Source organism: Larimichthys crocea, chromosome X (assembly GCF_000972845.2).
Source record: "Larimichthys crocea isolate SSNF chromosome X, L_crocea_2.0, whole genome shotgun sequence".
In the NCBI taxonomy this organism is placed as follows: Eukaryota; Metazoa; Chordata; class Actinopteri; family Sciaenidae; genus Larimichthys; species Larimichthys crocea.
This window is the reverse complement of record NC_040020.1, coordinates 33,068,119-33,090,318: the sequence shown is the minus strand read 5'-3', so window position 1 is coordinate 33,090,318 and position 22,200 is coordinate 33,068,119. Positions and strand designations below refer to the sequence as shown.

At 40.8% G+C, this 22,200-nt stretch overlaps 1 protein-coding gene across 3 annotated transcripts in view; it reads right to left on the bottom strand.

The window, feature by feature from the left end:
• The window catches only part of LOC104939675 (junctophilin-1), a 47,646-nt gene extending 31,301 nt beyond the window's left edge, over positions 1–16,345 (bottom strand). The window contains exon 1 of one of the 3 annotated variants that reach the window (XM_027283089.1): positions 15,611–16,345. In XM_027283089.1, coding sequence (XP_027138890.1) covers positions 15,616–16,026 — 411 coding nt within the window. In that variant the 5' untranslated portion in view covers positions 16,027–16,345 and the 3' untranslated portion in view covers positions 15,611–15,615. The remainder of the gene's footprint in view (positions 1–15,610) is intronic. The other 2 variants (XM_027283088.1, XM_027283087.1) reach the window with 2 other exon arrangements.
• Positions 16,346–22,200: the final 5,855 nt, after the last annotated feature.

Below are 22,200 nucleotides of genomic sequence, written 5' to 3'. Positions count from 1 at the left end.
CATTCATTTTTTGGCGTGGTTATTGGCGATTTTTAGCAAAACCGTTTGCCGAAACTCTTAGAAAAGTCATAGCACACTATTCCCGGCCGAGCCGGTCGTTTTGATATCCGTTTTGTGTGTGTGCGACAAAAACTCTGGGAGGAGAAGCGAACCAAAAAAAGGGCATAAGAATAAGTATAAGCAGAAGAATAAGCGCGGTGGATAACGTAGTGTGCGCTTTCAGGCAGACACAATAATAAGCGGAAGAAGAATAAGCCCGAGAGGTTTTAAAGTGTGTGCTCTTTCAGGCACACTCAATAAGCCCGAGAGGTTTTAAAGAGTGTGCTCTCACAGGCACACTCACCTAGAAAATTTCTAAAGAAAATTTGAGTGTGCCTGACTCTGGCCCCGTCACCCCCATACATTATTACTGACACTGCTCAGTAAATTCATACAACAAAATACAACAAGCTGTGTCAAAGACTTGTCCTGCGTGTGTGTGTGTGTGTGCGTGCATGTGTGCTTGTCCTGTGTGTGTGTGTGTGTGTGTGTGTGTGTGTGTGTGTGTGTGTGCGTGCATGTCCTGTCTGTGTGTGTGTGTGTGTGTGTGTGTGTGTCTGCCCTGTCTGTCTGTCTGTGGCGTGTCTGTCTGTCTCTCTATCTATGGGTCTGTGTTTGTGTCTGTGAGAGACAAGGATAAAATGGCCGACATTAAAAATGTAGTCTTGATAGTCATTGATATCATACTTTGATTGAATGGCTAACATGCTAATGTTAATTAGCACTAGCTACTAAGAATGAAATACATGCTAATGTTAGCATTCTAATGTTAACATGCTAATGTTAATTGCTAGCGCGTCAGTGCATCAGCGGTAACATGCTAATGTTAACATGGTAATGTTAACATGTTAATGTTAATTAACATTAGCCACTAAGAATTAAATACATGCTAATGTTAACATGGTAATGGTAACATGCTAATGCTAACATGCTAATGTTAACTGGTAGCGCATTAACGCTAACATGCTAATGTTAACATTCTAATGCTAATTGTTAATGCTAACATGTTAATGCTAATTGCTAACGCATCACCGTTAACATGCTAATGCTAACATTCTAATGCTAACTGTTAATGCTAACATGCTAATGTTAATTGCTAGAGCATCTGCGCTAACATGTTAATGCTAACATGTTAATGCTAACATGCTAACGTTAAATCAATGGCTATGACTTTTCTAAGAGTTTCGGCAAACGGTTTTGCCAAAAATCGCCAAAAAACACACCAAAAAATGAATGGGTGTGTATTGCGAGAACATTGGAGAGCTAGAGTGAGTGATGTCATCGCTAGAGTGGACAGGGAGAGAAAAAGTCGTCGAAAAAAAAAATTGTAAACTGCGACTGTGGCCGCAAATGCACAGCTACAGACATGATTATACCATCAAAGCGTAGGAAGATTCGAGGTGGTCGCAGTGATAACACTGTTGAAGCTGTCTCTGTTATAGTTTTGGCTCGCTACGCGCTAATTGATCGACTACTCCCCCCCACAGCTTCATAGACTCCCATGTTATTTTGAGCAGAGATTTTTCCGGAAGAAGGAGGGAGCACCTGTGCTTTCTCTGACTCTTGAGGCCAAAGTTTATACAATTTTCGCCTGAAACTTGGCAAGAACATGCTCCACGAGACGAGCATTCTTCTGGTCATTTCAGATTTTGGTTTGAGGCATACCTTATAGGTTGTTTTTGGCCACATTTGAGGGGGATCATTCAGACATATACTGTGCATCTCAGTGGGACAGACACAGTGCATGCAGCACCTGCGACTAATTACTCTGACCTGCAGCTCACCCTGGTTGCTTGGCAACCTCAAGCATGCCTTTGACTAACTTTATTGAAGTCTGTGTATGATATCAGACTATCAAGACTACATTTTTAATGTCGGCCATTTTATCCTTGTCTCTCGCAGACACAAACACAGACATATAGATAGAGAGACAGACACACCACACACAGGCAGACAGACAGGCAGATACACACACACACACACACACAGACAGAACAAGTTTCAAAATAAGAGTCCCTTCAAAATAAGAGCCCAGTAAAAAGGCAATGATGACACAGCTTGTTGTATTAATACTGAATTTTCTGAGCAGTGTCAGTAACAATGTATGGGGGCGATGGGGCCAGAGTCAGGCACACTCAAAATTTCTTTAGAAATTTTTCTAGTTGAGTGTGCGTGCAAAGCGCACACTATATGTTATCCACCGCGCTTATTCTTATTGATTATTATACTTATTGAGTGTGCCTGAAAGCGCACACTATATGTTATCCACCGCGCTTATTCTTATTATTAATCTTACGCCCTTTTTTTGGTTCGCTACTCCTCCCAGAGTTTTTGTCGCACATACACAAAACGGGTATCGAAACGTGCGGCTCGGCCGGGACATGTGTGCTATGTCTTTTCTAAGGGTTTCGGCAAACGGTTTTGCCAAAAATCCAGAAAAACGAAGCCAAAAAAATGAATGGGTGTGTATTGCGAGAACTCTCCAGACCTAGAGTGCGTGATGTCATCGTTAGAGTGGAGAGGGGAGAGAACAATCAGTGAAAAAATAAAACGGATTTCACTACCCTGGCCTCAAATGCCCAGCTACAGACATGATTATCCCCTTAAAATGTAGGAAAATTCGAGGTGATCGCAGTGATAACACTCTTGAAGCTGTCTCCTATATAGTTTTGGCTCCTGATGGGCTAATTGATCGACTACTCCCGCCAACAGCCTCATAGACTCCAATGTTAAAAAAGGAGCGAAATTTTCTGGAGAAAGGCAGAAGTAACGTTTCTCTCTCTTGCTCCTGAGGGCACATTTCTTCATTTATCGACACAAAACGAATATGTAAAACGATCAGGAAGGTCTCATCGTGCCTCAGGTTAAGCCGGTTCAATGATTGGAATTACGGTTTGGCCAAAAGTCCTTCCTTTTCGAGAGGAGTTCTCAGCATTTTCTCTCAGTCTCTAACTGACATTCTAACAGGTGCAGATCAGCTGCTGCTGATTAGGTCCTGGTTGCTTGGCAACCTCAGCCTGCGTGAAGGAGAAGAGGGGGGAGGGGCCACCAGAAGCCGAGCGGCAGCCATTTTAGTAGTTCTTGGCACTTAATTTGAACTTGTCTGTCTAAAATGGCAGACAGAGACAGCAGAGCAGCTAGCTCGTTAACATGCTAATGATAATTACCATTAGCCACTAGGAATTAAATACATGCTAATATTAACATGGTAATGCCAACATGGTAATGTTAATTGCTAGTGCATCACAATCAGTCGTAACATGCTAATGCTAAACATGCTAATGCTCATGCTAAATGCTACATGTTAATGTTAACTGTTAGCCCATCAGCGTTAACAGCATGCTAACATTCTAAGGTAACATGCTAATGCTAACATGCTATGTTAACTGTTAGCCCATCAGCGCTAACATGCTAATGGTAAACAGGCCAATGCTAACATGTTATGTTACATTAATGCAACATGCTAATGCTAACATGCTAGCCCATCAGCGTTAACATGCTAATGCTATAACAGGCTGCTAATGTATCATGCTATGCTTAATTGGGTATACGCAATCACCGTTAAAATGCTAATGCTAACATGCTAATGTTAACATGCTAATGTTAACATAGTACATCAACATGGTAAATCCACCATGCTAATGTTAACTTTAGCCTCAGCGTTAACAACATGCTAATGATAACATGCGAAATGCTAACATGCTAATGTTAACATGCTAATGTTAACATGCAATGTAACTGTTAGGGCACATCAGCCTACATGCTAATGCTAACATGCTAATGTTTAACTGTTAGCCCATCACGCTAACATGCTAATGCTAAAATGCGAATGCTAACATGTAATGTTAACATGCTAAGTTAACTGTTAGCGCCATCAGCGCTAACATGCTAATGCAAAATGCGAATGTTAACATGAATGTTAACAGTAATGCTAACATGCTAAGCTAACGTAGTCCATCATTGTTAACATCTAATGCGAACATGCTAACTGTTAGCTAAAACTGCAATGTATTGCTAGCACGTAAGCGCTAGCTGCGCTCTGTCTAAATAAACATTTTAAAAATGACTGTTTGAGGTGTGCTTTTGGAATACAGACCCCCAGCAACAGCCCACTCGTCACTCTCAAAATTTCTTTTCTAGTACTGAATTGTGCTGAGCAGTGTCAGTAATAATGGTATGGGGACGACGGGCCAGAGTCAGGCACACTCAAAATTCTTTAGAAATTTTCTAGTTTTATTATATACTTTTTATTATTCTCGCCCTTTTTTTCGGTTCGCTACTCCTCCCAGAGTTTTTGTCGCACATACAAAAAAACGGGTATCGAAACGTGCGGCTCGGCCGGGACAATGTGTCTATGTCTTTCTAAGAGTTTCGGCAAACGGTTTTGCCAAAAATCCAGAAAAACGAAGCCAAAAAATGAATGGGTGTGTATGCGAGAACTCTCCAGACCTAGAGTGCGTGATGTCATCGTTAGAGTGGAGAGGGGAGGAAAATCAGTGAAAAAAAACGGATTTCACTACCCTGGCCTCAAATGCCCAGCTACAGACATGATTATCCCCTCAAATAGGAAAATTCGAGGTGATCGCAGTGATAACACTGTTGAAGCTGTCTCCTATTAGTTTTGGCTCCATACAGGCTGATTGATCGACTACTCCCGCCAACAGCCTCATAGACTCCAATGTTAAAAAAGGAGAAATTTTCTGGGAGAAGGCAGAAGTAACGTTTCTCTCTCTTGCTCCGAGGGCACATTCTTCTCATTTACGACACAAAACGAATATGTAAAACGATCAGGAAGGTCTCATCGTGCCTCAGGTTAAGCCGGTTCAATGATTGGAATTACGGTTTGGCCAAAAGTCCTTCCTTTTCGAGAGGAGTTCTCAGCATTTTCTCTCAGTCTCTAACTGACATTCTAACAGGTGCAGATCAGCTGCTGCTGATTAGGTCCTGGTTGCTTGGCAACCTCAGCCTGCGTGAAGGAGAAGAGGGGGAGGGGCCACCAGAAGCCGAGCGGCAGCCATTTAGTAGTTCTTGGCACTTAATTTGAACTTGTCTGTCTAAAATGGCAGACAGAGACAGCAGAGCAGCTAGCTCGTTAACATGCTAATGATAATTACCATTAGCCACTAGGAATTAAATACATGCTAATATTACAGGGTAATCCCAACAGGTAATGTTAATTGCTAGGCTCATCAGCGTTAACATGCTAATGCTAACATGCTAATGCTAACATGCTAATGCTAAACAGCTAATGCAACATGACAATGCTAACATGTTAATGTTAACGGTTAGCCCATCAGCGTTAACATGCTAATGTAACATGCCTAAGCTAATGTGGTAGCACATCAGCGCTAACATGAATGTTACATGCTAATGCTAACTGCTAATGTTAACTGTTTAGCCCATCAGCGTTAACATAGCTAATGTAAACATGCGATGCTAACAGGCTAATGTTAACATGCAATGCTAACATGCTAATGTTAACTGCTGCCCATCAAGCGTTACATGCTTAGTGTTTTAACATGGTTAATGGATTATGCATGCTAATGTTATTGTTGAGCAACATCCGTTAAAATGCTAATTTAACATGCAATGTTACACTGCTACATGCTAACTAGTTAATGATAACATGGTAATGCCACATGCTTAGTATAGAACATGCAAAGCTAACAGCCAATCGAACTGTATGTTAACTGTAGCCCATCAGCGCTAACATGCTAATGGTTAACTGCCAATGTTAACTGTTGCACATCAGCGCTCAACATGCTAATGCTAACAGCTAATGCTAACATGCTAATGTTAACTGTTTGCCCATCAGCGCTAACATGCTAATGTAACATGCTAATGTTAACATGCTAATGGAATGCTAATGCTAAAGCTAATGTTATGAATGTTAATGCTAACATGCTAATGTTAACTGCTATGCAATCATCACGGCTAACATGCTAAGGCTAAAATGCAAATGGTAACTGCTAGCCAATCGTGTTAACATGCTAATGTTAAATGCGAATGTAACATGCCAGGTTAACTGTTAGCCCATCAGCGTTAACATGCTAATGTTAACATGTTAGGTTAATTGTTAGCCGCATCACCGTTAAATCAATGTTAAATGCTAATGTAACATGCTAATGTAACATAGTAATGATACATGTAATGCCAACATGTTAAGTTAACATGCAAAGCTAACACTGCCAATGCTAACATGCTAATGTTAACATGCTAATGGTAAAATGCCAATTGTAACTGTTAGCACACATCAGCGCTAACATGCTAATGCTAACATGCTAATGCTAACATGCTAATGTTAACTGTTAGCCCATCAGTGCTAACATGCTAATGTTAACATGCTAATGCTAACATGCTAATGGTAACATGCTAATGCTAAAATGCTAATGTTAACATGTTAATGCTAACATGCTAATGTTAACTGCTAGTGCATCAGGCTAAATGCTAAGCTAAAATGCCAATTGGTAACATGCAATGTTAACCATGCTAATGGTAACATGCCAATGTTAACTGTTAGCACATCAGCGCTAACATGCTAATGCTAAATGCTAATGCAACATGCTAATGTAACTGTTAGCCCATCAGCGCTAACATGCTAATGTTAACCATGCTAATGCTAACATGCTAATGGTAACATGCTAATGCTAAATGCTAAAATGCAATGTTAACAGTTAATGCTAACATGCTAATGTTAACTGCTAGTGCATCAGCGCTAACATGCTAATGCTAAAATGCCAATGGTAACATGCTAATGTTAACATGCTAATGTTAACATGCCAATGCTAACTGTTAGCACATCAGCGCTAACATGCTAATGCTAACGGCTAATGCTAACATGCTAATGTTAACATGCTAATGTTAACTGTTAGCCCATCAGCGCTAACATGCTAATGTTAAAATGCTAATGTTAACATGCTAATGCACATGCTATGCTAACTGCTAGTCCATCATTGTTAACATGCTAATGCTCACAGTTAACTGCTAGCTAAAAATGCTAATGTTAATTGCTAGCACGAAGCGCTAGCTCTCCTGTCTCAAATAAACATTTAAAAATGACTGTTTGAGGTGTGCTTTTTGAATACAGACCCAGCAACAGCCCACTCGTCACTCTCAAAATTTCTTTTCTAGTACTGAATTTGCTGAGCAGTGTCAGTAATAATGCATGGGGACGACGGGGCCAGAGTCAGGCACACTCAAAATTTCTTTAGAAATTTTTCTAGTGTTAACTGCTAGCCCATCAATGCTAACATGCTAATATTAACATGTTAATGCTAACATGCTAATGCTAACTGCTAGTCCATCATTGTTAACATGGTAATGCTAAAATGCTAATGCTAATTGCTAGCCGTAAGCGCTAGCTGCTCCTGTGTCTAAATAAACATGTTAAAAATGACTGTTTGAGGTGTGCTTTTTGAATGACAACCCCCAGCAACAGCCCACTCGTCACTCTCCAAAAATGTCTTTTCTAGTACTGAATTTGCTGAGCAGTGTCAGTAATAATGCGGGGATGACGGGGCCAGAGTCACGCACACTCAAATTTCTTTAGAATTTTTCTATTCTCTTCCCTTGGTTCTGTTGGTTTTTTCGGTTCGCTACTCCTCCCAGAGTTTTGTCGCACATACACAAAACGGGTATCGAAACGTCGGCTCGGCGGGACATGTGTGCTATGCTTTTACAGAGTGTCGCAAACGGTTTTGCCAAAATCGCCAAAAACCACACAAAAAATGAATGGGTGTGTATTGGAGAATTTGCGAGAACTAGAGTGTGTGATGAAAAAGTCGTTGAAAAATAAATTTGTAAGCGGCGATTGTGGCTGCAATGTGAAGCTACAGAAATCATTTTATAGCTAGAAACGTAGGAAAATTTGTCCCCTCACTCACATTCGCCTGCTAAAGCTGTCCACATTTATATTTAGCCCTATACACAAAGTTGCCGGCACAATCCCCACCAGCCTCATAGACTCCCATGTTTATTTGAGATTTTCTTATGTATTTCAAAATAAGAGTCAGAAGGCAGAAGCCAGCAGGCAGAAGCCCAGCGGCGGCCATTTTAGCAGTATTGGCACTTAATTTAGGAACTCTCTGTCTAAAATGACAGACAGCTATGACATAACAGCTAATGTAACATGCTAATGTTTAACATGCTAATGCTAATTGCATATGCTAATGGTAATGTAACGTGTAAGCTAACATGCTAATGCAAACATGCTAATTCATCACACATAGAAACACAACATGGATACTAATGCCAAGACTTCGTTCTCTACTTGACACTTTGGCCTTGTCCACACGCAAAGGGCCCACACACACTCTGGGGACACACCTCTAGATCTGGTTATCTCTAAGTGGTGACATTTCTCTTTGTTGTTGTTAAGGACTTGGTCTTCTGATCATTTCTCTGTGTGTTCTTTGACTTACAGGTAATTCCAAACATTCAGATAACCTCTGTGTCTGTTAGGAAAAGGTACATAACGAGAATACTACTAGTGGCTAAGTTTATGGAGGCTATAGCAATGCACAACTGTGAGCGCAGAGACAGTTATGAACTCCTGGATAATTCAATGGAAAATCCCAATGTCATGGATGCTGTCTGCCATTAAAACTAAGATGACCTTGAGTAGACAGAGATCACCATGGAGGAACACTATGATGTGTAAAGGCATTGAAAACAGAATGCAGGAAAGCAGAGCGTAAATGGAGAAAAAAACTAAACTCCAAATCACCACGACTCTACAAACAAAGTCTCAGTAATTTCAACCATGAGTTAATCAAGGCAGACAGCAACACTTCTCTAAAATTATTAATAAAAACATCAACAACACTGCGCAATCTGTTTTGCTATAGTTGCATAAGCTTACAAACCCCCCAAAAGCGAGTTTCACGAACTCTCTTCAAAAGAAAAATGCATGAATTGCTCACTTTTCGATGAAAAAATCAGATCTTTAAGGTTAAATATCAACACAAATCTACAAAATGACAAAGTGACGCAATCCCTAAAACCGCCTAGGAAGGAATCAACTGTTAGTCACAGAATTTAATACAGTTGATCAAAAAAACATAGAAGAAACAGTTCAGCATCTTAATCATCGACAGGCTGTCTTGACACAATGCAACTGACTTTTTTTTAAAGCTATTGTAAAACTGTTCCAAACAGATTGCAGCAAATAAAATTGCTCACTTCAATCAGGCACGTTCCTAAACCCCTAAAAGTAGCTGCCATCAAGCCACTCTTAAAAAAGCGAACGCTGGATACTTTCAAGTTAACCAACTACAACCTGTCTCAAATTTCCTTTTAGCCAAGATTGTGAGAAGTGTTTTTAATCAACTCAGTAATTACTGTGAACTCCAGTGGACTTTTTGACAAATTTCAATCAGGTTCGACGACTCACCACAGTAACAGAAACAGCTCTTATTAGAGTGTTAATGAACATAAGGTTGAACACTGACTCAGGGCAAAGTATCAGTTTCTGGTCCTGCTGGATCTCAGTGCTCGTTTGACACTGTGGATCACAGCATACTGCTGAACAGGTTGGAAACATGGGCAGGACTCCGTGGAACAGTCCTAGAATGGTTCAGGTCCATTGGAGGAACAGAGTTATTTGTGACCATTGGAAGTAATCAATCAGATCGAGTGGCTATGACATGTGGGGTTCCTCAGGGGCAGTTCTGGACCCCTTTTGTTCAGCCTAATATGCTCCTTTGGGTCAAATCCTCAGAATTCATATGTCAACTATCATAGTTATGCAGATGACACACAGATATATATCTGCACTGTCCCCAGATGACTGCAGTCCTATAGAGTCATGTGTAACTGTCTAGAGCAAGTCAAAAATGGATGAACCAACATTTCTTCAGTTAAATCAAGAAAAAAACTGAGGAATTGTTTTTGGCAATAAAAGAGAAGAGGGTTGGCTGTCAGTAAACACCTTGAGTTACTGTCTCTAAAAACTAAAGACCAAGTCCGAAACCTTGGCGTGTTGATGACTCAGATCTGACCTTCAACAGTCACATAAATCAGTCACCAAACAGCCTTCTACCAAACTTAAGAACATATCCAGAGGTTAAGGGCTTTATGTCCCAAACAGATCAGGAGAAGCGATCCATGCTTTCATCTCCAGTAGACTTGACTACTGTAATGGTCTTTGACTGGACCTCCCCCAAAAAGTATCAAACAGCTGCAGCTCATTCAGAACGCACAGCTCGAGTTTTGACCAGAACAAAGAGATCAGAAACATCACCCAGTTCTTAAGTCTTTTACACTGGCTCCCATTAGCCACAGAATAGATTTTAAAGTTCTGCTACTAGTTTACAAATCACTGAATGGTTTAGGCCCACAATACATAAACGAAATGTTAGTAGAATATAGACCCAGTAGGGCTCTGAGATCTACTGACTCAGGTCAGATAGTGGAGCACAGAGTTCAAACCAGACACGGTGAAGCAGCATTTAGCAGTTATGCTGCTCACAACTGGAACAAACTACCAGCAGGACTGAAATCAGCCCCAACTCTTAGCACTTTTAAATCCAGGTTAAAAACTTTTCTATTTTCACGTGCTTATGGCTGAGCTCTTTTGAAGAACTTTTAAAGAATTTTTAATCATAATCCAGTGATTCGCTTAATGTTTTAAATTGTTTTCAAATTTGCTATTTTAATGATTTTAAATGACATTCTGATGTTTTTAATTAAATTTTCTTCTCTTTTTAATTTTTTATTTCTATTGCTATTGCTTGTCTTAATGTCAAATGTTTTTCCTGCCTCTGTAAAGCACTATGAATTGCCTTGTGTACGAATTGTGCTATACAAATAAACTTGCCTTGCCTTGCCTTGCCTTGCATCAGCCCTAACATGCTAATGTTAACATGCTAATGCTAACATGCTAATGTTAACATGCTAATGTTAAAGCTGCTCCTGTGTCTAAATAAACATGTTAAAAATGACTATTTGAGGTGTGCTTTTTGAAAACAAACCCCCGACAACAGCCCACTCGTCACTCTCAAAATTTCTACGGGAATTTTCTAGTACTCAATATGCTGAGCAGTGTCAGTACTAATGTAAGGGGGGCGACGGGGCCAGAGTCAGACACACTCAAAATTTCTTTAGAAATTTTCTAGTTGTTTCTTTTGTTTTATGTTTTATGCAGTTGTGCTGTTCTCTAAACACCTTAAACTCCTCATCATGGAATCACTTCATCTTAAACCTTCTCTTTTAGCCCTGCAAGAGCTGTTCAGTAATCCGTGTGCCAATCAGCTGTTTCTGAGTCTTGCCGTTCCACAACTTCATAAAGCTGTCCTACTCCCCACCTCCTACTCTAGATGTCTGACCAAGATGTCTGACCCGTTGGAACTGTATGCCTCTGAGCGGAAAATTACTTTTATTCAATCGCTGTCTGTAAATTTCAGGTAAGGGTGGGAACACCAGCAATATGCTGAAACATCTTTCTACGCAACGTGGACTTCAATTCCAGGAAAGTCACAAGTACCTGACTCTGTTTCTACACTGTCTACAGTGTGTTCAGGCTCAAACATAATTAAATAATTACAGTGACTGAAAATCATCATGGAATTGGACCAATAAGTAGAACTGACGATGTCATTGGTATCAATAGATCAATTACGTTGCATCCCTACCCACTGATCTAGAACAGTCTAAATCTATAGATTACAGCTCGATACTAAGGTTCTCCACAGGAATTGGTAACTTTAAAACAGAAACAATGCTAGTATTAAAGCCCTGTTGTCTAACTTTTCTACACTTACTTGTAATCAGGTGAATGGTGCCTCTGTCTGCCTGTAATGATTTCACTCACTTTGGAGAGACTGAGCCACCAAACAAATGTAATGGGACTGACTTGTTATTGCCGAGAGCTTTGTGAAATAAACTGGCTACACCTAGATCAGCAATTGGTTAGCCTGCTGCTGTAGTCCTGCTTGATGTGCAGCACAAATATCATTATTGTTGTTATTATTATTAGTAGTATATTTTATTAGTCCTTTCTCCATTAAAGTTTATAGTCATAGTTATTTTTATTGCTGCTTTGCTTGTGTCTTTGCAGTACGGCTGCGGTCTGCATGTCGAAGTGTCCTTGGGCAAGACACTGAACCCCAAATTGCTCCCGAAGGCTGTGCCATCGGTGTGTGAATGTGTATGAATGGTTAGATCCACAAACTGATGAGCAGTTGGCACCTTGCATGGTAGCCAATGCCATCAGTGTATGAATGTGTGTGAATGGGGTGAATGAGATATGTAGTGAAGGCGCTATATAAGTACAGTCCATTTACCAGCTCTTGATGGAAGGTGTCATGATTTATATGTCTTATAATTTAATATAATTAATAAAACTGAAGTAAATTTTGATAACACAGTAAATACATGCCAAGTGTTGTGTTTTGATCTGCACACATTTATATTAGTGCATGTTACTAACTTCTCTAAGGTTCTCATTGATTGTGGTCTTTCACACTTTCACTGCATATATACTATACTACTTTATTTTTCCTTGCCACTGTCTCCAAGTGCTTACTCATGGTGGGAGTTGTTGGGTCTCTTTAAGTCATATTTCCATGTAGACCATACACCAGAAATTCTGTTACGATTTGTTACTACATAAATAAAATTTGATTTAATGATTTTGTAAATTGTAAAGCTATTTGTATGTGAAAGATTTGTCTGTAGTAACAAACCAACAGAAAATAATCCCAAACTCTGTAATCTGTCTCAGCTCTACTGATCCTAATAATAACGTTCTTCTCATAGATTTCGATAGATTTTTGTTTTAGTCTCACTGCTCTTATGAGCCTGGTTTCCAGCAGGCAGCTGTAATAAAGACACTGTACATTGGACGCTGCCTGTCCAGCAGCTAACTGGACAAAAACAGACAGACTATGTCAGTGACTCGCTGCTGAACATAGTGGAGGAAGACATTTTTTTCAGGAGTTGGTGGAGATTAAACCAGAGGTAAACAGAGTGTAAATATTGGACTGTAAAGCATGATATATATTAATGGTTGTGTATTAATTACAGTAATTCATTAATTAACAGTACAGGTGATCAAATAATTAAATGTTTGTCATTTACAATGACCATGAAAGTCAAATCTTGCCTTGAAACTAAACCAACAACAATACTACACACTGTACGTTGACACAACTCTACATTTGTGTGTGTGCTTAAGCCTGAAAGGTACTTTCACAGCGTGGACATTAAAGAGTAGTGTTTCTAAAACCACCAGCGTTGAGCCTCATTAGGTGATAAAACAGTTAGCTTTGTGGCCTAGTTAGGAGAGCTCAGGCTCTGGCCCTGATGGCTTCAGCTGGAGAATGTAAGAATGTGCTATTTTAAAAGATGGAAGTAACTCGAGACACTGGGAAGTCTGTTGGCTGGCCAAACATAACTCCAAGCAGCTATCTTTCTATATGGAATAAGCCTTCTTGATGGTGGAAGACTTAAGACACAAGAAGAAAGACGAGGTGGCTGATATTCTAGAATTTTCTCAAATGATTTACTAATGAGTCAAACTGTCTGGGAAATGTGTTACCCTCATTGTGTAACTCTACTATCTATTTGTGAGCAGGAGAAACAAATACAGTCAATCTTTTGTTTCTCCAAACATCACTAAAAGATTCACAAGAAAAAAGGAAAGATGAGAACTACAGAAAAAAAAGATCATGTGTGTTCTTGTAGTGGTCACGACTCTGAACCGCTGATCCACAGCAGCTTCTAGGTTCTGTTCTAGTTAGTCTGCTGTGGTGAACCACCATGTTTCTACAGTAGCCTAGAAGGGACAAACTAAACACTAGCTCTAGATAAGAGGCCCCTGTAGTTTGTCCTCCACATAACAAAGGGATGTTGATGTGAGGTGGTTGCATCCCACAGCCTTCTCACTAGTCTCTGCGAATTCAACACCAGCCAGCACTGGTGTATATGTGTAGAAGCCATCATGTGCACCTTTATATTGACTAATCAACTGTGCATACTCGCCTGTGTTACACCAAATGTTACTGAAAATCAATTAGAGAATGATTCACTCACATGATTTTTTTTCTTGAGCTTTCAACAACATTTTAAGGTTTTATCTGCTAATGAATAAAAAGCTTTCACTTCAATTAATAAATGGTTTTATGGTTCATGGTCACTTCAGTGTGGATATCATTAACAAGGCAAGATTGACTAAACTAGACTCTCAATAGATTTTTCAACATTTTTAGCTAAATACGCCGACAAAAAGAACGAAGAAAGGAAAGAAAAAAGAAAAAGAAAAGGTCAGTGAAATAATTCATTATTACCTTTTAAAACTTGTCACCAAAGTTTCATCAGATTTTAGTTTTATTGCATGTTTTTTTTTAAAGCATGCTTTTATTTCATGATGTTACTTTTCATGACATCTGTGTTGCTTCTGTCACGTGCCTCCTCTAAAGCTCACAAACTGCTACCATAATTAGACAGTTAGCATCTGAAAGCTCGAGCTAAATCAGCTCATCAGCTAAAGACCCACAGACACTCAAACAGTCATTTACCCGACTGGCTGACTGGCTGGGTAACGGTGGGCCTGTGAGCTTGGTGTATGACTCGGTGTCAAAGTGAAGCGACAGTGCTGAGAGCGACGGCTAACATTAGCTTGTTAATTTGGTCACTTTGCATATTGATTGATAAAAAACTGTTCGACTGTTTTCATGAAGCCAACAGGAGCGAACCAATAATGTAATAATGATGTTAACATGAAATAAACATGACATGATGAAATTCAGTGGTTATGAATATAAATGATGACACTTTACTGAGATGGGTTTGAATCATTTCTTCATTTTACAAACAGCTGACACTGTTGATCTCTTTGTATCTTCCTGATGTTGTTTGATTGATCTCATATTGAACATTTGGGATTCTATAGATAAGCATGAAGCACAGCAGTGTTTGCACTGCACTCACTCATTCACAGAACATCACACTAATTCTTTGACTGGCAGACAACCAATAACAATATTACATACAGAGGACAGGCTGTCTGTCTAAACTAGCTCCTTGATCAGAATTACTACAGCCTATAAAAAACTCTAAATACCACAATGCATTGTAAAAAAAAAAAAAGGAGGAAGAAAGAGAAAAAGAAGCTACACAGCCTATTGTTAGTCAGTGAGAACTACCCAGCATCATGTGTTGTCTACATCACATATCAGATGAGGTTTTTCCATAAAGCCTCCTCAATGCAACTTCCCATTTGATGACAGTCAAACATTAAACTACAGCCTGGAGCTGTGTGAAGCAGTGAGTGTGACAGGTCTGACGCTCTACCCCTGACCTCTGAACCCATTTTGGACTAAATCTGAGCAACAAGCCTGAAACACTCAAACTGAGGGTGAACTGAGACACCACGACAAAAACAATGAGATGATACTGTGATTACAAATCAAATAAACACACTCACTTTAATTATTAATCTGATCAATCATCTGATCTCGAGCCTCTGATGGTGTAAACAGAAGTACATGAGCGCGCGCTGAGGTGTGTTCACGATACAAAATGTTTCTAAAAATAGATTTATGAACGGACTCCAGCTCTGACAAACACTCACTTGCATCAGCATCCATCACCCCCATGCTGTGTCTCACCTCCATCACCGTACGTCTCCACGCCGTATCCGTCCTGCAGTCCGTTACACCAGGTGCCCTCGTACCTGGCCGGTGTGTTCTGGCTGTGTCGGACTCCGTACCGGCCCTTGAATCCGTGAGTCCACTCTCCCCGGTAAATCCACCGCCCCTTGGTTTCTACACCGAGTCCGTGGCGTTTCCCTTGTGCCCAGTAGCCCTGGTACAAGTTCCCGCTTGGCCAGGTGTAGACACCGACCACCTCGAAACCGTTGGACCACGAGCCTGAGTACTCGCCCTGGCCCTTGGGTCCGGTGCACACTCCGTGGCCGTGGGCTTTGCCGTCCTCCCAGCCTCCACAGTACGTGCCACCATCGTCAAAGTCGAACCGTCCGCCCGTCATTCAGACACGGAGGAGAAAAGTACTACCCGGTGGTTCGTGAACAAGTCCAGAGTGTGCCGCTTATTTCAGACGCGGGGTAACGTTGACATGGAAGCCCCGGGGAGGATACGAGCTCTCGGCGGAGGTGTGAGGGAACGGGGAGTGATGGCGGCTGGGTGCATCAGCAGTGCTGTGCCGGTTACTGGAAGCGGGACGTGGGAGGGTGAGAGGCGGCCGCCACGGCTGCCAGAGTCGCTCCACTCACTGCTAACGCTGGAACACTCTCCCACCCAGCCCACTCTGTGGAGTGAACACTTCCACGGCGGGCCGTCCGTGAGCAAACAGCACGGTGCTTCCGGTTTGACTTTTCAAAAGAAAAGACAGCTGAGGTCTGACCGCAGGAGGGGAAACAGCAGCAGGTGGTTGGGTTTAGGTATGCTTTATAAATGTGAATGCCATTTTATATCATGATATATCACCACAATAGTGACATTATGATTACACATTACACATTAAGAAATTCAACTGAGCAACAATTTATGGGCCCACATAAACACAGATGATCAAGAATGATCCAGCCAGGTAAATGTCCAGGACAGTACCAATAATATATAGCAGTAATGGTAGGTCATTATATCCTGTTCATCTCCACTAGCTGACCTGCTCAAACAGCACACACACACTGCACACTGATTAAATATATTCGGTATTTTGCCTACACAACCCAGATTGTAACACTTTACACACTGTAACACACAAATTTCCAAATTTCCAGGTCTGCAGTGTGTCGATGGCTTTACAGTCGTTATTTCTGTGTCACTATGTGAGACATTATTAGTAGATGAGGAGGTGCCAGTTCACCTCCTGGGCACTGTCAAGGTGCCCTTCAGCAAGGCACCAAAGGTATCCACCAAACGCTCCCAGGGCATCGTTCTGTGTGGCTGCCATTCACTCCACCATCTCTTCCTTTATGTGCGTGGTTATATTTTGGGTAAAATGCATGTAAAATACTCTTGAGGGGTGAATAAAGTATGTATTCTATTCTACAATTCTAATAAATGTGTAACTTTAAAGCTAGCTTCCTGGATTTTAATGCTATAAATTACATTATCTTCCTGTTCCAGCTAATAAAAACATTTAATATTAACATATTATGTTAAATTAAATTGGGGAACATTACATTATAGCAGTCACTTATTGGACCTATGAGGGGTGTACATCCTAGGATGACCTTCATTTTTTAAAAAACCTCTGAAATATGGCAAATGTCTGTCTGCAACCAGCTTAAAATGTGCCTTGGTTTTCCCACTGCAGACATAAAAAATAAAAAAAACTCATGGCTGATTTCTAAATTTAGAAATGACACCAGCTGTTCTCACTGTTGCTCAGACAAATGTAATATGGGCACCAAAGAACTGCAGTAAAAAAAAATTAAAAAAGAGAGAATTTTGTTGAGGCATGTAGCTCAGCAATGCTTTTCAAAGAAACACGCCTTTATTTTGAAAGCAGAAACCCTTTCAGATTGTACGTTTCCGTCTAACTATCAGCAGCTTCATATGCTGTCTGTGTGAGAGTCTACAGGCCTGACCTGCACACACCAGGGTTATGGACAGTTTTCAGTTACATCATCAGCATACAGCAGTCCTCTGTAAGTCGCTTTGGATAAAAGCGTCTGCTAAATGCAATGTAATGTAATGTAATGTAATACAGCGGCATACACAACTCAGGGATAGAGTATACCGATCCTGACAGGACTTATACTGACTGGACTACACGCACACACACACACACACACACACACACACACACACACACATACATCTGCATCTGTATAAATGTTTCTAGTGGTTCTGTTAAAAACACTGCACAAACTGATGAACTGCAACTTCACAAGAAGGGCTGAAAGTACAGATGCCAAAAAAAACCCCACATCGCAAAAGTGCTGCAGTTTCAGTGGATTGTAAAACACTGCCATCCTCTGGATAATCGAGTTTTCACAGCTCAGCCTACTTCTGAGTTTTTAAGTTTCCAGGGCCCAGTATTTCAAAACTTGTGATCTAGATCAGAATAATCCGGATAATGAAATCCTCCTTTTCACAGTCTTGGATCAAGGTGATCCTGCTGACTTCATCTGAGTATTTCACGGTCTATGGTTTAACTTAAAAGGAAACTAATCAGACGTACATCATACCTTAACTCTTTAAACTAACACCAACCTGTTCAGAGTTTATTAGCGTTACGTCATAGGCTCCATGTGTACAGACCAGGCTGCTGCAGTACTGTTACACGGTTATACGGTTCATTCAGAAGTGTCAGAATGCTACAGTAATGCTGGTGATGATGTCATGCTTTTGTGTACATAAACAAAGATATACTCATACACTTTCTCTGTCTTCTACTTTCAGAGTCCACTCACAGCCATGGACCGCTCAGCTATTAAGGACAACCAGGTTCGTATGAGTGCTGGAAATCCTTGGAAATGCTTTTATTGTATTGATCCATTCAAGGTTTTCAAGTTATTGGATTTTGAATAAAATGCTTGAATCTGCTTAAAATTTTAACTGCATTACTTTCATAGTATATAGCTTGGTCAGTGGCACTATTAGAAACATTTAATCTAATTTCTCCCTTATATAGAAGGCTCTCACTGAACATAATTATGGTAATTTATAGCAAAATAGCATCTGATTTGATGACGTAAAATAATCAGTTTGTACACAAACACTGAAATACATTGATGCATGTTTCGCAATCACATTCAAACTATTTACAAATATTTTTAAATTGCATTTTTAAGCTTCTGAGTGAAGTCAAATGTGTCTTCATTTAATCAGAAGGATCTAAATATTTCTTAAATGCGTGTAAAGTGCTTCAATATGCAGCATGATATAAACACACTGAAAAAATGCAAGTGCACACATCTCATGGGTCTGTAATTGTTACTCGTATTTACAGCACTTTCAGAAAGTTTGTTCAAAAATACTTTACTATGCTTTAAATTTCTTACAATGAGGCTACTTTAATTATTTGTTAATAGTAAAACACTAACACTTAATAGATTATTAGATTAAGTGTAATGAACATCTTGAGTAACAATATCCAGGAGAAGTGGAGCTGAGACTTTGTCAAGTTAAATCCACCTCTAAGGTGGGATCCAAATGATCCTGAAATTTTGGTATCAAGTTGATCCAGATATCTGCCTTAACTTTTGAAATACCCAAATCCACCCTTTTATCTGGATTAAAGGGAGGATTGGATTACCAGAGCAGAATCCTGATCTTCAGGATCAGGATTCTCTGGATCTGTGTTGAAATACCCAGTTTTCAGATCAGATCTATATTAAATCCAATCCAACCAGGATAATCCTGTCAGATCACTTTTGAAATACTGGGCCCAGGTGACTCAGTTTTGACCGCTGACCAGCAGCTCAGGTACCCGTGGCTGCAGCCCGCAGAAATGGGTGGGGTTCAATAGTACTGAATTTGATTAATTTACTTTTTATCAGACCACAAATGAGAACAGAACTGGGCTGAAAAAGGCAGTATTTTTCTGTTTCGGTTAGTTGGTCAGTCTGTCCACAAATCTCCCCATATTTGGACACTACAGTTTTTGCCCTGGGAGAGATTCATGAGAAATTCACCATGAAGGTCAAGTGTTTGTGAGACTGTGTGTGAATGCATGATACTGATGTGAGGAACTTTTATGTGTCCCATAAAAGAAAAGAGACCATGCTATAGTGACTCCAAACGAAAAGCGGAGTCACTGAGAGGGCGACAAAGCCATTTCCATATTTTTCCGACTGTGTCCGTATTTATTTCCAGCGCCTTACAAAACAGACAAATCAAGGCAAGGCAAGGCAAGATGTTTAAAACTCAGTCTGCAGTTAAATTAAGCGGTCAAAAATACGCCCTCCCTATTCACCCCCTCTCCATGCAGCCGCCGTGGTGAACAGGTAAATATATGCCCATTCATTCAATCACTCAACCACTGCTCCCTAACCACACCCCCCGTGACATGCGTGAAAGGTGTCAAACTGACAGCTGAGACCAACACAAACATAAACACCAACATCTCAACATATAGCACCTACAACCAGCCCCTAATTATTATCACTGTAATAATTATAAAACATTATAACAAATAAACATGAAATCACATCAATCAATTGTCCCTTTATAGTCCATCAGTATAGTTCATCAATGTGCTCTTCTACCTGGAACGCAAGTCAAGTCTAGTCGAGTCCAAGAGGTGCACAGCCTCATGAAGTAATTTTGACCATGTCACATTGTCGGTCAGTTAAGTCAGTCTAATTGTCCCAGCAAAATCATCCTCTCAGAACATGAGGTGTCAGGCTTCCACTTCCTGCAGAAGACAGACTTTGGTTATGGACTTTGGTTAGCTTGTCTTGGTCTTGATCAGCAGCCGTTGCACGAATCCTCTTCTGTCGGCGAAGGTTTGGCTGACTCTACCCATGACCCATGAGTTACGCGGTGCTGTCTCATCCACAATAAGCACGATGAAGCACGATGAAGTTGCGCTTGATACCAGTCCACTTCTGACGTTCCTGCAACCGTGGTAAATATTCCTTGGTCCATCGCTTCCAGAATAAATTAGACATATACTGGACTTGCTTCCAGCGTTGATAAGCATAGATGTAATTTCTTTGAAATTCTCCTGGTGGCAGGGAAGAGGAGGTTTTCAACAGCAAGAGATGATTAGGCGTTAAAGCTTCATTAGGGTCGATCGAGGCCTTAGTGACTGGACGACCAATAATAATGGCTTCTACCTCACAAAGGATGGTGTGCAGTCCCGCCCCATCCAGATTCTGCACTTTAAGGATGGCATTCAAGACCTTCCGTACAGATCTGATCAACCTTTCCCAGGCGCCACTATGGTGCGATCCAGCTTTATTTCATTCTGAAGAAGAACGCCATTCATTTGAGCTTGATTCCAACCTTTAACGGCCTCTCTCAGCTCACATTCTCCTCCAATAAAGTTTGTTCCATTCTCAGACCGTATTTCCCGGACTTGGCCATGCCTTGCCATGAATTGTCGCAGTGCATTGATAAAAGAATTGGTATGCAGAGACTTCGACTTCGATACCACTTCGATATGGATAGCTAGGGGCGGCTGTGGCTCAGAGGCAGAGCGGGTTGTCCACTAATCAGATGATAGGCGGTTCGATCCTCAGCTCCTCCAGTCTGCATGCCGAAGTGTCCTTGGGCAAGATACTGAACCAAATTGCCCCCAAAGGCTGTGCTGTGTGTGAATGCGTATGAATGCCTAGTTCCTAAAACTGATGAGCACTTGGCACCTTGCATGGTAGCCTTTGCCGCACCTTGCATGGTAGCCAATGCCATCAGTGTATGAATGGTGTAACTGTTGCTACTTTAATTTTCATATTCATTTAATATTCCTTTTCATTTTGTATAAGAAACTCATTTTGTGAATTATCTGGTTATTTTTGTAATTGTTCACATGCTTCTATTATGAAAGGCTAAGGGTACTTTTATTTTGAAGCCTACGTTGAGCTGTCGTGCCTGTAGCGTTTGCCTAACGGCAGAGAGAAGCAAGCGTGGTCACTTTGTGACACACAGCGGCCCAGCTTATGTGTGATGCTGTCGAGCTACACAGTTAAAAGGTTACATGGTGAAGACAGAAGAACTAGATTTCCTTTCATGGCATGCAGCCAACGAGGTATTTGTTTGTCTTTATTTTTTGTAATGAATGTTTACTTGAGAATATCGAGTGTGTTAATAATGTGAGCTGTAATACTATGTATTTCTAGTTTCACGGTTTGCGGAGGTCTTTGGACGGTTGTGGAGAGTTGGAGACTTCAATAAACCCGTTGAAGAAATCACTTGCGTCTGCACATGCTTGGGAGGGAGTCACAAATGGGGTGAATGAGATATGTAGTGTAAACTGCTTTGAGTGGTCAGAAGACTAGAAAGGCGCTATATAAGTACAGTCCAGTTTGTATTGCCAAACAGGTGAATATGACTCACCTCAAAAGTAGTCTACACCGACTCTGGTGAATGGAGCTTTGTCTGGACAGACCCTGTCAACTGGGAGATCTGCCATCAGTTGGCACCCTTGAGCAGCTTGCAGCCTGCGGCAGACAACACACTTTGACAGAATCCTCCTTATGGCTGTGCCAACCCCTGGAATCCAGTACCTCTGATGCAATTTGGACAA